This window comes from Rhinatrema bivittatum, chromosome 2 (assembly GCF_901001135.1).
Source record: "Rhinatrema bivittatum chromosome 2, aRhiBiv1.1, whole genome shotgun sequence".
Classification (NCBI taxonomy): domain Eukaryota; kingdom Metazoa; phylum Chordata; class Amphibia; order Gymnophiona; family Rhinatrematidae; genus Rhinatrema; species Rhinatrema bivittatum.
This window is the reverse complement of record NC_042616.1, coordinates 764,050,741-764,070,254: the sequence shown is the minus strand read 5'-3', so window position 1 is coordinate 764,070,254 and position 19,514 is coordinate 764,050,741. Positions and strand designations below refer to the sequence as shown.

The following is a 19,514-nucleotide window of genomic DNA, read 5'->3' as shown; positions in this document are numbered from 1 at the left end:
CCAGATAAAGAGAACTGCAGTAATCCAGTGAAAAAGATTGCAATACAGATCGGAAGTCTTGAAGTACCAGTAGCGGTTTCAAGTTGTTTTATTTTTTTAGAAGATGTAGTTTGTAGAAAGAAGAAATATGGTGCTTAATCGATAGGTTGTGATCGAGGATTAAACCAAGCTTCCTGGCAGCTTGTCCAATTGGCAATTGTCGACCTTGGAAGAATATTGAGGTGGGAAATAGACATGTCAGACTTTTTTTTTTAATTGAAGAAAGTAGTATAATTTATTTATTTATTCAAAACCTCATGTTCCACTTCACAATGTGTTCAATGTGGATTACAACAGTATCATTTAACACAGCATCATTAAATTTCAGTTTTTTTGACAATGAGCTGAAGTCTGAGATGCATTAACCAATGCTTGACTGAGTTTATAGATAATGACATAAGTTCAAGGGTATTGGTTCAAGAAGTGGAATATGGAATAAAGAGCTGAATATCATCCGCATATTTAATATTCCGTATTTTTTGCTCCATAAGACGCACGTTTTTCCCCAAAAGTGGGGGAAAAATGTATGTGCGTCTTATGGAACGAATGTAGCGTCACCTCCTCTCACGCGCCGTCCCCCCCTCCTCCTCCCCCCCCCCCAACTCAGCCCAATCAGTATGGCGCAGGTCAAACATTTGCTGTTTGAACCGCGTGCGCTAAGGAGGCCCCTCCAGTTCAAACAGCTTCCTGCCGGTCTGCTGTTCCCGGGGTGCATCTTACTGCGAAGTTTAGAGACACCCCGGGAACAGCAGACCGGTTCAAACAGCTGATGCTGTTTGACCTGTGCCTTGCTGAGCTTCGCAGTAAGATGCACCCCGGGAACAGCAGACAGGCAGGGAGCTGAAGCTCTGCCAACAGAAGACGATTCATGGCATCAAAGTTAGTATAGGCCATTTCCTTCTCGTTTTTTTTTTAGATAGATGTTTCATGCATTTGACCTGCGCCACCATACTGATTGGGCTGAGTTGGGAGGAGGAGGAGAAGGGGACGGCGCGTGAGAGGGAGAGACGCTACATTCGCTCCAGGGGGAGCTCCTTTCAGCGCCCGTCATGGGGACAGAAATTTTTTTTTCTTATTTTCCTCCTCTAAATCCTCGGTGCGTCTTATGGTCAGGAGCATCTTATGGAGCGCAAAATACGGTAATTAACACAAAGACATGAAAGCAGTTTACAGAGAGGGGCTGAGTATATGTTAAAAGGTATGGAAGATAGTGCAGAGCCCTGTGGGACCCCAGATGTGATTTTGAATCAAGTAGAATAAGATGAACCTATCCTAATTCTCTGTGTGCGATCAGTTAGGTATGATTTGAACCACTGTAGTATTGTTCTGGATATGCCAATTGATGCTAAACTTGTTAGCAGAATAGAATGTACAACAGTATCAAATGTGGCGGCGGATGCTCTGTCTAATTAATACCATAATGTAATCTGTATTAGAAGGAAAACTGCAAAGTATTATGTGGAAAGATAACCATGTTTCTGCACTGAAACCTTTTCTGAAACCATGCTAAATAGTCAAGGATTTCATGTTCGTCGAGATGATAATCAGCGAGTTGGTGTAATACAACAGATGCAGTGAGCTTGGATAAAAAAGGAAGGGGGTAATAACTGGACGGTAGTTAGAGAAGTCACAGGGGTCAGCAGGAGATTTCTTTGGTATTTGAGTGACTGATGCTTTCTTTAACGCTGCTGGCAGAGTACCAGAGGAGAGAGAAATAAACTAACTAATGAGGCTGGGTAATGTGAAATGTCATCACTGAAATATTTTAATTTTGCAGTGGGACAAGAATTTTGTGGACAGATAGAATTCTCTATTTTAAATATTAGCTTTACTTTTTCATCAGTAAACTGACACTGTAAACACAACACTTGCCCCTTACTCCCCCCCCCCCCACACACCACCTACTCAGCCCCTTATACCACTACTGCATATTACCTATTTATTTCCCCCACACCTCCACCTGCACATTCCTGCAAAGCCAGTTGCAATGCTCAGCCCCTCTAGCCACTCGCCCCCTCACAGTACCAAGTACCACAAAAATATATCTTCACGCACAACGCTCACAGCCACCCACACCACTGCAAACCATGTAACGCTCGTCCCTCTCCCAGCAAGACTACGTACCACCTCACCCCACCACCCACATTCACAAACCTAGTCGTAACACTTGCTCTGCACACTTACTCACCCCCGTGCATCAAACAACACCACCCACTCGAACCTCAATTCACTGACACCATCACCTTCACCCAGACTACTACAACCACACACTACCAACACCCACCCACACACATACAGCAGTGCCCCCATATAACACCCCAAAATCCATACCCCCCCCCACCCACATACAAACCCCATCCACAAATCCTCTGTGCTATCGCATTCCACTCCCACAACCTCAAACCAAGGTGAGGATTGCAGCGCATCTATTCATTCCCACACGTAGCAAGGCTCAGCTGGAGCAGAGGGACAGGCTGGCATACAGTAGAAGTACATCTGGCTGGCAGAATCGGCACTGTTGCAATGGCGGGCAGCAACAGAAAGACTTTTGGGGTTTCCTAAACCCTACCCAGAGTATGAATGGGAAATAGAAGTAACATTTAGAAAGGCTGGTAGGATTTCTCAGGCCCCCACCAGCAGCAGGAAGACTAGGCAGGAGGTGGGAAGAGAAGATAGGAGGAGAGGGGGGTAAGTTACAGGAGTGAGAAGGGAGGGAGTTGGTGTGGGGTAGGAGAGGGAAGATGGAGTAGGAGAAATGGAGAGTGATGGTGAAATAATGCGCACACATGGCCTTCCATCTCCCTTCACCTCCCCTCCAATCACCCATACCCTCACACACTCATCCCCCCCCCTCACCTGTCTGCTCCACAGAAATACCATAATATCTTCACACTCCCACCAGTCCTCTCCCCCCACACGTACATATAGAAGGGGGAGAATGTGGAGAGGGAGGGGATGTGTGTATACACTTACACCACTTCCCAGGCCCAGCACACCTACCCCCCCATGCCACCCTCCACACACCCTCACCCTCTACCTCTTACAAATCCTGTACACCAGCACCACCACCCCAGGTACACCCTTCATCAGCACCCCCTATACACTAAGGGGGAGGAGGAGGGAACAAGGAGAGTGCGAGGTGGAGTGTGCACACACAACGCGCCGCCTACACCACTCCCATCCTCTCCTACCACCTCCACATTTACCTCACCTACACCATCACCCCCGATATAAATAGGGGTTAGAGAGGGGGAGCAGGTCAATGTGGCGAGAGCGAAGGGGTAACGATGCCTCCACCTACCTATCCCCCATCCTATACCACTCGCACGCCTGACACCAGTGGGGTTGGTGACTGAAGCAAGCTTAGTAAATAATTTTGTATTCCATGAATGGTGCTTCTACAATTTAAAGACCACCTTGTAATAGCATTAATAAGAATACGTTTGTGTTAAACTGTTTTTTCTTGAAAAATTTCTAGCGTCACGATATCCAAAATCTTGGCTTTTCTCTGTTCAGAAGCAGATGGCACAGGTGACAGCACCTGAAGAAAACGATAGTTTTGGTACAGTAAAATACTGCTTATGTTTGGCATGTTTTTGGGCTGTAGCAGTTAAAGCATTGCTTTGACAAATTTGCTGCTTGCTTGATTTGCCATAATCAGCATGTTGATTTTTTATTGCTAGAAAAATAACCTTGTGAGAGTGTTCAGTTTCTGTTTGTTTCTTTCATTTCCTGTTTTGCCATTTCCTTTCTGGAGATGTGGAAAGAACACAGGAGAATGAAAATCTGCAATTTAAAAATTGGTTTACATTTAAATGTCTTGACTTAGTCATTTTAAATTACAGCAAGATTTACTTTAAATATGGATTGCTTTTAAATATTTTTTTATGTCATGGACCAAATGTAAAACAATCTCTATAAAAATTTTAAATAAGTAAATTTGTTGAAGTCGTGAATATTTTTAAAATATTCGATCTAGCCGAGGTTATAGGCTGAGGGAACTGGGAGGATGATAGTGTTAGCCACAGAAATAGAGAAAGTGGTGGTGGTGGGGGGGGGGGAGTGAGTTTGGGAAGAAAGATACAGTGGCAGTGTCAGACAAGCAGCGTTAGATTTGGGACTGGATTCCTGACACAGTTTCTGGTGTGCACCAGTAAATCTGGGAGTCATCAGCATAAAGATGGTATTGAAAGCTGTGGGAGGAGTGAGAAGAGGCGCACACCAATCGATAGTAGGATGGCGGCAGTGGAGGAACCCCCTGAGGATGTGATGGACAAGGTAAGAAGAGAAGAAGACAGGATGATGTTTCAATAAGTAGGTAGGTGGTGATTAGCAGGGTCAGAAGCAGCAGATAGGTCAAGGAGGATGAGGAATGAGGTAATGGTCCTTGGCTTTAGCCAGAAACGGGTCATTGGAGGCTTTGGTGTGGGCTGTTTCTGTGGAATGTAGAGGGCCAAAATCAGACTGGAGTTGATGTAGAATGGTTTTGAGATAAAGAGAAAGTGGAGACAGTAAAGGTGAACAGCATTTTCAAATAGTTTAGAAGCAAAAGGGAAGCATGACATGACGGGGCAATAGCAGAGCGGCAAGTAGGAGCGAGGGGGGTCTGAGGAATGCTGTGACCACGCAGTGTTTGAAGGCAGCATGAACAATTGCAGTGGAAAGTGATAGACTGAGGATGTGACAGATGGAAGGGGTGACTGCAGGGAAAATAGAGCTGAGGGGCTGGCTAGGACTGGAGTCAGAGGAACATGTAGTGAGTTTGGAGGAAGAGAGAAAATGGGCAGTTTCCTCCACTGTCATTTCATAAAAGGAGGAGAGGGTGGTAGGGGCCAGGGGGGAGGTAGAAGTGACCTGATTGAGAACGCCAGACTAATTTTGTGAAACTTGTCATAGAGCAGTCAGCCATAGTCTGGGCAGAGAGCAAAGGGGGAGAAGGCACTTAGCGGTAATTGAGCGAGGCAAAGAGATGAGGAGGGTTGAATGCAAGAGTTTGTCAGATGAACATAGTATTGTTGCTTGTCAAGTGCAGTAGTAGACTTGGAAGGAGGTCAGCATGAATTTGAAATGTATGAAGTCAGCATGGCCACAGGATTTGAGGCAGAGAGAACTCTGGAATGTAGGAAGCAAATTTAGGGAGGAGTTTGAACCAAGGCTGGGGTTTGCTGTGCCTTAGAGCGGGTAAGACTATCTAAAGCAGAGGAGCATATAGTATAGTAGAAGAAACTTCTTCTTTATTTTTCTCCATCTCCATGCCCCACATTCCCCTAATGATTATAATTGGAATGAAAGGATTCTAAGCAGGGCTCTGAAGAAAGCTGCCTCTGACCATAAAACTTCATATGTTGCTCCACAGCCAAACAGAAATGCTCACTTTCAAAGTGAGCTAAACATATCCTTCTGCTCTGTACACTTTGGCTCCATTGACATTGCAATATAATATTTTATTTAGACATTTTGTATACAGTCATTCCATGTAAAGATTACAGCAGTTTACAAAAATAACATTCAAAGCTATAAATCAGGAAATAATGATGGGTTACAGAGGTAGTATTCATAAACAGGTATTAACATCAAATGAAATGTTCCAATACATATTATCTAAAGATCTAGGACATAAGTGAAGAATAGAAAATAAATTACAATAACAAATTTCACATATTAGTCAGTGCACTGAGCTTTTTACAAACTCTCATTAAATGTGTACCTCATGTATCAATTAGTATCTCTTGACCTTCTTATTATTGTAGATCTCTATATTCAGATATTTTTGTTAGGTTTTATGCATTTTTGAATAGCCATGTTTTTAGCTCACACTTAACATTTGATACCAGATAGAAACATTTAACATCTCAGGTAGAGAATTCCAAAGTTTTGGACCCACTATGGAAAACACATGATCTCTTACTTGTCAGGTATATGCTCCGCATTGTGGAGTCAGTCAGTCCTTTATTTTGAGATCTTAATGTTCGTTGTAGATTGTATGGTTGTAGTGTCACAGCTATCATAATGGTGTTATTCGAATGAATGATTTTGAATATTAACGTTAATACTTTAAAATAGATTCGGGATTGTACTGGCAGCCACTGCAGTAAAATCAACGAGGTTGTAATTTGATCAAATTTCCTAGTTCCTAACAAAATTCTTGCTGAGGCATTTTATAGTAATTGTAAAAGTTTTAAGAGACATGTGGGAAGACCAAGAAATAAGAAGTTAAAGTAGTCTAGTTTGCAATACATTTCGGAAGTCTTTGAACATGAAAGGTTTCAACTAATGTAATATATGGAACTTGGCGTAACCTGTATTAATTTATTGGGTACTTGCCAGGTTCTTATGGCCTGGATTGGCCACTGTTGGAAACAGGATACTGGGCTTGATGGACCCTTGGTTTGACTCAGTATGGCATGTTCTTATGTGCTTTTTCATAATAAGGTTCTCGCCTAACTGGATACCTAGATCCCATATTTGATTTGAGGGAGAGATTTGAAAATTACCCAGGTCTAGAGCTGGTGGTTTAGCTATCAAGGAATTTCTACTTAAACTAATATTAAACCCAGAAAGACAAATCATTTGGTTAAGTTTCGATAGTTCCTACTGCATTGCTTTCATATAGGTTGACAGTGTTGATACTGTATTTTCAAATGATTTGGAGAATGAAATATAAAACTGTATGTCGGCATACAGGAAGAATGTAATTCCTAAGTCTGCCAGTAATTTGCACAGTGGGACCATATACATATTGAATAGTGTTGCCGAGAGTGCTGAGCCTTGAGTGACACCTGTATTAGAAACTAATGATTTCTGCACTGTTACAAGCTCTCGTATTTGGGAGTTTGGATTATTGCAGCTCCCTTTTGCTGGGTCTGCCAGCATCTGCAATCCGTCCATTGCAGATATTGCAGAATGCGGCGGCCAGGATATTGATGGGGTTGAGGAAAAATGAACATATTACTCCCACGTTAATTAAGCTACACTGGCTGACGATTGAGTTTCGAATTAAATTTAAAGCTATGTGCATTCTGCACAAATTAATTTTCTCTGATCAGGTAGATTGGCTGAATGCAGCCATAAAATTACATGTTCCACAGAGAAATTTGTGGTCAGCAAAAAAGGGGTTGCTGACTCTGCCAGATGTTCAGTCAGCACGTCTTAATCAGGTGAGAAAGAGAGTGCTATAGCTGGCTGGTCCAGATATCTGGAATTCTCTCCCAGCGCCCCTGAGACTAGAGTCAAATTTTAAAAAGTTTAAACAGGAGCTCAAGACTTGGTTCTTCAGCTTAGCTTATCTGGGTTAGTCCAATATACGTTTTTTTGTTACTACAAATAGACGAGTAGAATCTCCATTGGTGAGCCTGAAGTATGTTAACTTTACATTAGAGGAAGGAGATATTTTATTAGGAGATGCTGGTAGGAATTTTAGATATATTTATATTTTGAAGGAGAATCCAGGGGGGTTGTAATGACCTGAAGGAATCTAGCTTTTAGGAGTTCTAAAATAGGGGAATAATGTTAGGTTAATGATTTTATGTTATGGATGTAATGTAGGCTAGCCTTAGGTTTTGTAATGTAGGTTAGCTCTAGGCTTTTATTTTAATTTTTTATTGTATTTATTTTATTTGTTGTGAATCATTTCAATGGACTCTGAGTGACGGTATACAAAAAAAGTTAAATATCAGTATGGAAAGTATTAGATATGTGATTGCCCAGTTTGATTTGGAATGTTCTATTAGGTAGAAAGGAAGAGAACCATTTGAGAATACTATCTTCCAACCCAATGTTGCTCAACTGATGGCACAACAGGGTATGGTTCACAGTGTCAGAGATGGCTGTTAAGTCGATTAGCACGAGAAAATAAGATTCATCCACATCAAATTCTTATAAAACAGTACGTTAATGAATGGCGTAGTGTCTCAATTGCTTCGGTGTTTACTGAAGAGGATGTTGGGGGTACCCGTAATGGAGAAGGTTTTCATGGGTAATGATTCAGATGGACTGAATCAAATCACGGTGAACCTAGAAGATGTGGTAGGCCTGATTGACAAACTGAAGAGTAGTAAATCACCTGGACCTGATGGTATACACCCCAGAGTTCTGAAGGAACTAAAAAATGAAATTTCAGACATATTAGTAAAAATTTGTAACCTATCATTAAAATCATCCATTGTACCTGAAGACTGGAGGATAGCAAATGTAACCCCAATATTTAAAAAGGGCTCCAGGGGCGATCCGGGAAACTACAGACCGGTTAGCCTGACTTCAGTGCCAGGAAAAATAGTGGAAAGTGTTCTAAACATCAAAATCACAGAACATATAGAAAGACATGGTTTAATTGGAACCAAGTCAGCATGGCTTTACCCAGGGCAAGTCTTGCCTCACAAATCTGCTTCACTTTTTTGAAGGAGTTAATAAACGTGGATAAAGGTGAACCGGTAGATATAGTATACTTGGATTTTCAGAAGGCGTTTGACAAACTTCCTCATGAGAGGCTTCTAGGAAAAGTAAAAAGTCATGGGATAGGTGGCGATGTCCTTTCGTGGATTGCAAACTGGCTAAAAGACAGGAAACAGAGTAGGATTAATTGGACAATTTTCTCAGTGTAAGGGAGTGGGCACTGGAGTGCCTCAGGGATCTGTATTGGACCCTTACTTTTCAATATATTTATAAATGATCTGGAAAGAAATACGACGAATGAGATAATCAAATTTGCAGATAACACAAAATTGTTCAGAGTAGTTAAATCACAAGCAGATTGTGATAAATTGCAGGAAGACCTTGTGAGACTGGAAAATTGGGCATCCAAATGGCAGATGAAATTTAATGTGGATAAGTGCAAGGTGATGCATATAGGGAAAAATAACCCATGCTATAATTACACAATGTTAGGTTCCATATTAGGTGCTACAACCCAGGAAAGAGATCTAGGTGTCATAGTGGATAACACATTGAAATCGTCAGTTCATTGTGCTGCGGCAGTCAAAAAAGCAAACAGAATGGTGGGAATTATTAGAAAGGGAATGGTGAATAAAACGGAAAATGTCATAATGCCTCTGTATCGCTCCATGGTGAGACCACACCTTGAATACTGTGTACAATTCTGGTCGCCGCATCTCAAAAAAGATAGAATTGCGATGGAGAAGGTACAGAGAAGGGCTACCAAAATGATAAGGGGAATGGAACAGCTCCACTATGAGGAAAGACTAAAGAGGTTAGGACTTTTCAGCTTGGAGAAGAGACGGCTGAGGGGGGATATGATAGAGATGTTTAAAATCATGAGAGGTCTAGAACGGGTAGATGTGAATCGGTTATTTACTCTTTCGGATAGTAGAAAGACTAGGGGGCACTCCATGAAGTTAGCATTGGGCACATTTAAAACTAATCTGAGAAAGTTCTTTTTTACTCAACGCACAATTAAACTCTGGAATTTGTTGCCAGAGGGTTCTTGCCAGGTTCTTATGGCCTGGATTGGCCACTGTTGGAAACAGGATGCTGGGCTTGATGGACTCTTGGTCTGACCCAGAATGGCATTTTCTTATGTTCTAATGATGTTTCCTAAATCCAAATTGATTTGGGAAGAGAATATCTTGGTCTTCTAAATGATTTACAAGTTGGGTTAAAACTGCTTTTTCAAGTACTTTTTGATAGAAAAGACAAATTAGATATTGGGTGATAGTTGTCCCAGTCGACAATTTTTATCAGTTTTATTTTTAGGAATCTGCTTTATCACAGCTTATTTTAATCCATGTGGTACAATTCCTTCTGATAGAGAATTATTAATTAAGGTTGTGATTGTCGGAGTGATAATATAGTGTAATTGTTTCAAGGAACTGGCTGGATTTCGGTCCCGTGGGTGAAGTAGCAGGTTTAATTTTAGCAATAATTTGACTGATTTCAAGATTAGTTATTCTGTCGACCATGGACCACTTAACCAGGCTATGTGATTCTTCAGGGACTATTGTGGGAGAACAGATAGGGAATTGAGTTTATAACCTATTGATTTTATCTGAAAAAGATGTGGCATATTCATTGCAAGCAGCCTTTGAGAAGTTATAGTTTCTCGATATGGAAGATGATGGGTCCTTAATTAGATGTTTAGAAACATCAAAGAGCAATCTGTTTAGCATAGTAGTCTTTATTTGCTTTATTGGTTAGTTTATTCATGCTGTTGCTAAGAACTCACATTCAATGCATGTTATAATGGGCCTAATAACACAAACATAACAATATAAATCGATAATCATCATAAAGTATAAAAAGCCTCTACCACAATCTGGGCCCCTGCCCTACCACCCAATAAGGAGCTGAGAACAGACTGCTTTAAAAACTAAAACAAATTAAATAAACTCTTTCAATTCGCATCATAAAATACAAAAAAATCAATGCTACATTCTGACCCTCCTCATCTCTCACTAGGGCAGTGTTTTCCAACCAGTGGCACGCTGGTGTTCCTTCAGACCCGCTCAGGTGCCACTGAAGAGTCACCACTGCCTGATGCTCAAATTTAGACCTGCACCTGGGCTCTGATTTCAGCATCTCACAATATTAAGAGTCACCATCGGTGGCTCTTAAACATGTAGGAGCTGCTTTCTGAGAAAAAGTGTAATCTTGCATGCCTCTTCCCCCTAGCTGCAGCATGGGCTCTGGAGTGTGGTAATTAATGGGCAGTATGCAGGGCATGATGACCCAGGACCTGCTTTGTGCAGCACACATAGCACCACCTCATCTTTCACCCTTCAGAGCTTTTTCTTTTGAGTCCTTCCAACCTCTGTCTTATCCTCTGTTTGAGTGAGACAGAGAGTGCACTGAACACTGGATGTGACTCTTTCTGAGTGTTGGGAGCAGCAGCAGTGGAGAAGCTCTGGAAGCCCATGTGTCAGGCAGTTCAGCTAAATGAGCGAGTTGCCTGCCTCATAAGGCCTTCTCCCTTCCACTGCCCTTATATAGAGAGGAAACAGGCCCAATTTGATGAGTTCATGCGTTTTAAAAATTTGTGGGACTTTCAGTGCTTCCCTAGTAATTTTGACCATACGAATCCTCTCAATGTCCCCATTACCTGCCCTGTGGAGGATGGTGTACAACACAATTTTGTTAATGTAGGTGTACCTTGGGTTTGAAAAGACTGGGAAAGGCTGCAGTGGAACAAACTGCATTACATACTAAAATATCAAGCGCTCTTGATTTCTGAAAAATTTTTCCGCAGAGAATGCCTCATACGAAAAGAAAGGGCAGAGTCCAAGCTGAAACTCCGACATCCCCGACTACTGCCCTTTCTCAACCTGCAAAAGAAAGCTTCTTCACGCTGGCAAGTAGACCTCCGGGAGGCGAGTCTGTGATTGCCGCTGGAGTGGAGTGGATTCCAATGCCTTAGACCTAAATACCACCTTAAGCCCCGGAGCTCCCGTGGTTCCCCTACCGCCGACCCACATACAACCCCGGCTCCTGGGTCAGAACGCTCACCTTACGGAGGAAGTATCGGGAGGCCCTTTCGGAGTGGAAAAGGAGGAAAATGTAGTGGAGGCTGGCTCGGTTATGGTGACCCCCGAAAATCCTCGGTGACAGCAGCTGAGTGAGGACGGAGGGAAAATATCTAGCGCCTTACCGATAACATCAACGCCAGACGGGCAGGGAGAGATGGCGGCGGCCTTAGAAATTAGGCAACAATGCCGTCAAACGCCGGTAAGCGTAATTTTACCTTCTCTTGAGGACCAAGGACAAAAAATTACCTTGGAGAATGTATGGACTGTGTTATTGGAGTTGAAAACCTCAATAGTGAATATGTCAAGTATTATTTCAACTACACAGAATCAAGTACAAAGTTTAGATCCGGTAGTGAAACAACATACTGAAAAGATTGAGAATTTACAAGAACAAATTACTCAAATAAAAGAAGTACAGGCTGAATTGATAAAGTCTGATAAGAATAATATAAGAAGAACAGAGAATATAGAGCAGGGGTCGGGAACCCATGGCTCGCGAGCCAGATATGGCTCTTTTGAGGGCTGCATCTGGCTCGCAGACAAGTGTCGCCATACTTCGCGGTTCCCCGCTGACCCAGCTGCTCCCCGGTTCTCCGCCGCCCGGGCTTAAAATGCTGTCAGCCCGGGCGGAACGCGGCAGGACAGCTGGAGTCAGCAGCACCGGCGTGCTCTCTTCTCCCCCCCCCCCCCCGCGGCCCGGAAGAGGAAGTGGAGAGCATCGGGTGCCCGCGCAGGCACGCTAGTGTCCGGGAAGAAGACTGCAGCGCGGCTCGGAGGAAAATGAAAATCTTCAACCGCGGCCGATGGGACTCCGCCTTCGCCTCCGCGAGGGCTGAAAATGAAGGAGGTTAGCGTTGGGAGGTGGCTGCTGCTGCCGTGAGTTCCCGGGGGGGGGGGGGGAAGGGGGAGAGAGAGAGTGAATGAATGAGCGAGCAAGCATGTGTGTTTGAGATCCTGTGTGTGTGAGTGAGAGATTGCATGTATGTGAATGATTGAGAGCCTGTATATGTGAAAGAGAGTATGTCTGTGATTGAGATCCTGCCTGTGAGAGAGAGAGCATGAATGTAAGTTTACCATTGGGAACCTGTATGTGTAAGTTTGTAATTGAAAACCTGTTTGTTTGAAAGAGTATGTGTGTATGATTGAGATCCTTTGTGTGTGAGAGAGATCATGTGTATGTATGATTAAGAGCCTGTGTGTATAAGTAAGAGAGAGATCATGTGTGTCTGTGTCTGATTGACAGCTGGTTTAGGTGATGGAGCATGTGAGTATGTGATTGAGAGCCTGTGTTTAAATGAGAGAGAGAGACCATGTGTGTCTGTGTGATTGAGAGCTGATTTAGGTGAGGGAGCATGTGAGTATGTGATTGAGAGCCTGTGTTTAAATGAGAGAGAGAGACTGTGTGTGATTGAGAGCTGATTTAGGTGAGGGAGCATGTGAGTATGTGATTGAGAGCCTGTGTGTAAATGAGAGAAAGAGAGGACATGTTTGTAAGCATGTGAATGAGAGTCTGTGTGTGAGAGAAAAAGACAGCATGTATTTATGTGATTGAAAGCCTGTGTGTGTGTAAGCGTGAAAAGATAGACAGCATGTGTGTAAATGTGTAATTAAGAGCCTATATAAGTGAGAGAGAAAAAACATTTGTATATGTGAGTGACTGAGAGCATGTGTGTATAGGTGTGTCATTGAGAGCCAGTGTGAGAGAGAGCGCTGGTATGTGACTGAGAGAGGAGAAAGTTCCAAGCAAACCACCCCACCTCCTGCTAATTCAGAACAATCTCAGGACACCTGGATATCAAACGTTCCCAGGTATGCAGAGCAAAAAAATTTTTGTATCCTTATTATTTTTCATTACTGGATCTTTGTGTCTGCTATTTTGAAATATTTTGTTGGTATCTGGAAATGTTTTATATGAGTTTTTAATTATTGGATATTCCACTCATCAGCTGTTTCGAAATATGTTCTTTTTGTTAGTACAGTTTTACTGCTGATGATTTTATATTTCTTGATTTGTTTTATAAGGATGTGTGATGTTTCTTTTTTCCTTTGTTACACTGCATACAGAGACTCTGGCTTGTTGCAGTTTCCAATTCAGTTTTTGTCTGCATGCTTCTTGTTATGCGTTTTGGTCTCTTTATTCTATGTTAGGTGAGGGACAGCACGTGATTCAGGTGAGGTTTTCTGCTGGCGTGTAGTTTCTGTGTAGGACTCTATAGCAGCCTGACTTGGTCCGTTTTCCTAATAGGAGATGTATTGGTGTCTTAAGGCCTGGTGTAATATTTTCAGAGACTTATTGTACTTTAAAAGTGTGATCTTACATAAAATGCACACATTTACTTGTATTTAGTTTTAAACATATTGTATGGCTCTCATGGAATTACATTTTAAAATATGTGGCGTTTATGGCTCTCTCAGCCAAAAAGGTTCCTGACCCCTGATATAGAGAATCAAGCTAGATACAGAAACTTGAGAATTTTGAACTTTCCCCGAGTAAAGTTGATTTCTCCCCTGGAACAACTTAAAAGATTTCTACAAGAAAATTTGCAATTTACTTCAGAATCTATACCTTCTATAGAAAAGATTAAATCTGGGGAGAAGCCAGGGAATGAACAAGGAAATATAGAAACACAAGCACAGGATTTGGGAAATCTAACGGAGTTCCTGGAACAGTCTATGGAAGAACAGATAGAATTCCGGGGAACCTTTTGTGTAAGATTCGTCTGTTCCTCATATAGAGACACTATTTTGAGGTTATTTCTCCGTAACAGGAATAAACTTTATCTTGGTGGGAAAGTTTGGGTTTACCCGGACATTACAAGAGAAACGCAAATTCGTAGAAAACAATTTCTACAGATGGCTCAGGAAGTTAAAAACCTGGTCGCATATATGGTGATTCGTTACCCTAGTAAATGCGTGGTTAAATTAAATACTCAAAGATATGTGTACTTTGATCCTCAAGATTTACGTAGTTTTCTTGATTCACATAATTCTTTAAATAATGCTACCTAGGCTTCCCACGGGATTAGATCTAATGAGTGTGGTTACTTCCTTCTTTATCTTTAAACAAATATATTTCCTGCTGCATAATTTTTGGAATTTTGGATCTCTCATTACTTTATAAATTAGATGTATATTTCATAGTCAGTATTATTTCTTTGTTAAATTGATCCAATTAGGAAAAGTACTTGTTTGATTATGAATATACGAATTATTGCATTGGCATGCATTTAAAATTTTGCTGTTTATCTAAGCTGAAAATTAATAAAGATTAAATAAAAAAAAAATATCATCAAAATACACTCCCAACCAGCAATATTAAATTACACTCCCAATCAGACTCCTACAAACTAAACTGAATAGTCTGTCTACAAAACCAAAACAGTTGCATCAATATCACATAGCCATCCAGTAAAATAAACAGAGCCCTTCAGTGCTACTTAGCCGGATAAGTAACGACCGCTGAATATCCAGCTACGTTCAGTGGTCGCCACTTAGCTGGATAAGCCACTAATCCGGCTGAGTAGTTAAGTGGATGGATTGGAGCGGTGCTATTTATCCACTAACTTAGACTTAGATAAGTTAAACCTGCTTTATGGCAGGTAGAACTTAACTTAGCCGGATATAAGTTACCTAGCTAAGCATGCCAAAAATGGGGCTATTCAGCAGCATAGCCATGCTGCTGAATATCCCATGTAAGTTAGCCGAACAAGTGTTATTCAGCAAACTTACATAGACAGTTTCTTTTGAATATTGACCTCACACAGCCTAAACTCCCACTTCCCACCCAACCTCTCTTAAATGGCCGGCAAACTAACAGAAAGTATCCGTAAAGCAATAAACTCCAACTGTATAAATAATACCTTGTAGGGCTTGCCTGGTGGAAATGTTTAAAGATTACTAGTTGAGAGGCTTAAATTTGTCGCACTGTGGAGAACCTTTAGTAAAGGCTAATTCAGTTTTTGGTCTCTCTGCTAAGACTTCTAACAAGATTGTCCGTTCCATATTCTGATGGCAGATATTCAGTAGTGTGAATACCTGTCCATTGAGAATTGGACGGAGACCACTATTCATTTTATATAGCTCACCAAGCAGCTTTTTAAAAGATTGCATTGCTTCGTACACTATCAATTTTAGCTGTATTTCAGTAGGTGGCGTTGAGTGGAAGACCTGGTCTAATTCTTTGAGTCCGGATTACTTGTAAGGAAGCTCGTCTGATTCTTCATGCATATGTCATATGATCCTTGAAATATTATTTGGATAAGCAGCATACCCAAACTAAGGTTGTCGTCAGGTTGACTAAGATCTCAGACATGAGCCTTTAACTTTTTTACTCTCTTCTGAAAGGTATAGATATTAAAGTATGGTATAGAAGTCTTATTGTGGAAGGATGTTGTCAAGTGCAAATGTGCAAGAGCCAAACCTTCTGTGGTGGAAAACCTCAGAACAAGGGGGGCATGGCAGGGAGCATATTCCAGGGCAACATAAATAATTTCATTTTCCATGGTCAAGCAGGGTAAAGTCAGCCACACAAGTGGGAGATGATGTCTGATGTCGCTGAGATGAAAAAAAGTTCTCTTGCAGCTCAGGAATTTTTTAGTATTTGTGGACCTTCCTATGCAGCTGCCTGAGTCTCCACAGTCTTTTTTCCAGATATCTGAGGCGGAAAAATTGATAAGGCAGAATTCCCTCCTACTCAGCAACATAGAAACCTGATGGCAGAAAAAGATTGGATTGGACTATTTAGTCTACCTATTCACCTAGCTAATTTAGCTTTACAATTCCCTTCACTCTCTTGGAGATCGCCTGCATTTATCCCTTGCTTTCTTGAATTCAGATACTGTTTTTGTCTCCAACGTGGGGGGGGGGGCGGTTGGCTTGCCTGAGTCAGGGAGAGAGAGCTAGTCTTATGTAATTTTACAGAACTTCTGAAAGAGTTCTGCATTCAAACTTTAAAATTCTGTATTACTGAAAATTATTTCTCAAAAACAATTGTATTGTGTTTTGATAACATGCAGAATTTAAAAAAAACCCCCCAAAACACACAATTATTAAATTGCATAGAGAATTTGCCATGGAGTAACACCTTACCGTTACTTGGTGAGCTCTGTCCCTTGGAAATGAACAGTGTTTTTGGTTTTTTTTTCGGGGTGGGGGGAGATGTTTTTATTTTAAACCACAGAAAATATCTAAAAGATATCTACTCAAGGTGGTTGTGTTTGTGATTATGATGTGGAATAAATTGAACACTGTGAATGATCGCGTTGTATTATCCCAGTGGCTGAGTGTCTCATTAACATATGTGGAGGAATCTGTGTGTCATTTAGTAAAACATTGTATAAGTCTAGGTCAGATACTGTATTTTTTTTACTGTTTATGAATCACAAAATATTGCATCTTCAATATAATTAAAAATGGACTAGACTGGCATGGTGAATGACACAAATATGTTGAAATGAACAATTTTAAGTTAAATTTTTTTTTCAGTGATTTAATTAGACTTTTTCTATTTTGGTTTTCAGAAAAATTAGAAGCTGAACCACCATCAGCAGATCAACTAAGAATTGGTAATATTTCTTTACTTAGCTTGTGATAATGCTTTTCTTGTTTTGGCACAGGAATAAATTGTTTTATAATATAAACATTTTCAAGAATTGTAGGAGTGGAGAGATGTCATGAGAAAAAATGTAACCTTGAAATTCCAGAAACGCATCTCATCTTGCTGGTTACTAGAATACGCTTGATGGAGATTCTTCCATGTCATGGAAAACACTTGGTAGTAATAATCAAATATGGCACAGATTCTCCTCTCGCATAGGAGATGGGGCTCCAAGGGTTTGTGCCCAGGAGGGAAGAGTTGGAGTGGGCCTTTATAGTTGATGATTCGATCATTAGAAATGTAGATGTGAGGATCCCTTGGTAACTTGCCTGCCTGGTATTAAGGTGGTGGACCTTGCGCATTATCTAGAAGGGGGTTTAGACAGTGCTGGTGAGGAGTCTGCTGTCGTGATTATATGTGAGTACCAACAACATAGGAAGGTGTGGGGAAGAAGTTCTAGAAGCCAGATTTAGGATTTTCAGTAAAAGGCTGAGATCCAGAAACTGCAGGGTAGCGCACTCAGAAATGCTTCCTGTTCCATGCTCAGGACCCTAGAAGCAGGTAGAGTTCTGGAGTCCCAGTGTCCTTCTTTCTACGACGATGCTACTCCTGACCATGCTGAAAAACCCCGATTACCAGTGGGCCTGTCTTTCTTTTTCCTCTACTGTCCTGTTTGTGATTTTCCCTGATTAGAGGAAAATCAAGAGGGATATGAATAGAAGGAAAGTGATACTTCCATTTTGTGATACAACCTATAATACAAACAGATTGTAAGTGGATGGATGTAAAGACTAAAATGAAACTTGGTAGAGCAGAGGACATCTGTGTGCATAGGTCACAGTGCTTTTCGTGATTGAAGAAGACAGCCATTAATATTTATTTTTTGAGCCCATAATAGCATTTATTGTAGTTAGCAAAAGTCCCTCGGCTCTCGGCAAAGCCCCCCTATAGAACTTTAGTTTACATATTCTGCAGGTGTAGGTTCAAACATAGTTATGGAACCTGGGTGTATGCTGGAAAACTATTGAAGTATAAAATTATTCTTTGGTTTTTTTTTTCCCCTCCTACCCCTGCCCCTTCTAAACAAAGTTTTTCCTGCCCTTTGCTTTCTAGCCATGAACGTGTTATTCTACCTGTTCTATCTTGACCTTTTAGTGATATCTATTTTAATAGGCCTCATTTTCTAACTTCCTCTTTTTTTCTATGCATACAGTTGGGGCATTTTTGCCAATATAAGGACAGAACCTATGATATAATAATGGAAAAGTATCTGGGTACATTGTAGCTGAATTATTAACCTCTCCCCTGGGAATCCTGACTAAAACCAAAACCTCTGCTGTTTAGATATTACATACCAGCTTGCTTCCAGGTGCATTAATACACAGAAGCAATATAAACAGGTATTGAGTATTTCTTTATTGCCGCAATATAAATAAAGGACCTGAAGATCTTCAAATAAATTTATTTACAAAAGCAGAGAAGGTTTACTCCTGCATGCATGTCAGATAAGCAGGAATAAACAGTGTGTTGATAAGATGATGATGCAGGGATGAGGATCTGGGGAAAGGGGGTAGCCTATTCTGAAAGGATTGCCTTCACCTTAATTAGTTTAGAGCAGGCTGCTGGTGCTAAAGTTTATAAAAAGGAGATAGAACATGGGGGAAAGCCATCAGACGCTCAGCAGTGTACAGTACGGAGGATGGTATAGTCAAAAGAAGACAGGGAAGTTAGAGCATCCTGACAGAGAGGTTCCATTAAAGGCAAAGATAGCACAGGTGTCTTTCAGTAAAGAGTGGATTGAGTTAAGATTCCAAATTATCCCTGTCAGTTGCAAGAAAGATTGCAAATACCAGAATCTAAAGAATAAAATGGGAGAGTTAGAATGTTTAGCACTGAATGAAAAGGTAGACAATATTGGCATCTTAGAGACCTGGTGGAAGGGAGGATAACTAGTGGAACAGTGGGTGCCAGGGTGCAAAATGTATTGTGATAGGGTAGATCAGATTGGTGGGGGGTTGGTATGTTAGGGATGGCATAGAGTCAAATAGGATAAAGATCCTACAGAAGACTAAATGCACTATGAAATTTGTATGGTTAGAAATTCCATGTGTGATAGGAAAGCATATAGTAGTGGGGTGTACACTCCTGCCTGGTCAAATTGAACAGCCAGATGATGAAATGCTAATAGAAATTAATGAAGCTAACAAATTTGGCAGCGCACTAATAGGAGATTTTAATTACTCGAATATTGACTGAGTAAATGTTACATCAGGACATGCTGGTTAGGTAACATTTCTAGATAAAATAAATGACATGGAGCAGTTTGTCCAGGAACTAATGAGAGGGGGAACTGTTTTAGACCTGATTCTTAGTGGAATGCAGGATTTGATGCTAGAGGTAATGGT

At 41.2% G+C, this 19,514-nt stretch overlaps 1 protein-coding gene across 4 annotated transcripts in view; it reads left to right on the top strand.

Moving 5' to 3' along the window:
- The window catches only part of TMEM65 (transmembrane protein 65), a 168,288-nt gene that overhangs the window by 57,775 nt on the left and 90,999 nt on the right, over nucleotides 1–19,514 (top strand). For 2 of the 4 annotated variants that reach the window (XM_029591999.1, XM_029591998.1), the window contains exons 2-3: nucleotides 3,518–3,601; nucleotides 17,033–17,077. In XM_029591999.1, the coding sequence (XP_029447859.1) occupies nucleotides 3,518–3,601; nucleotides 17,033–17,077 (129 nt within the window). The remainder of the gene's footprint in view (nucleotides 1–3,517; nucleotides 3,602–17,032; nucleotides 17,078–19,514) is intronic. The other 2 variants (XM_029592001.1, XM_029592000.1) reach the window with 1 other exon arrangement.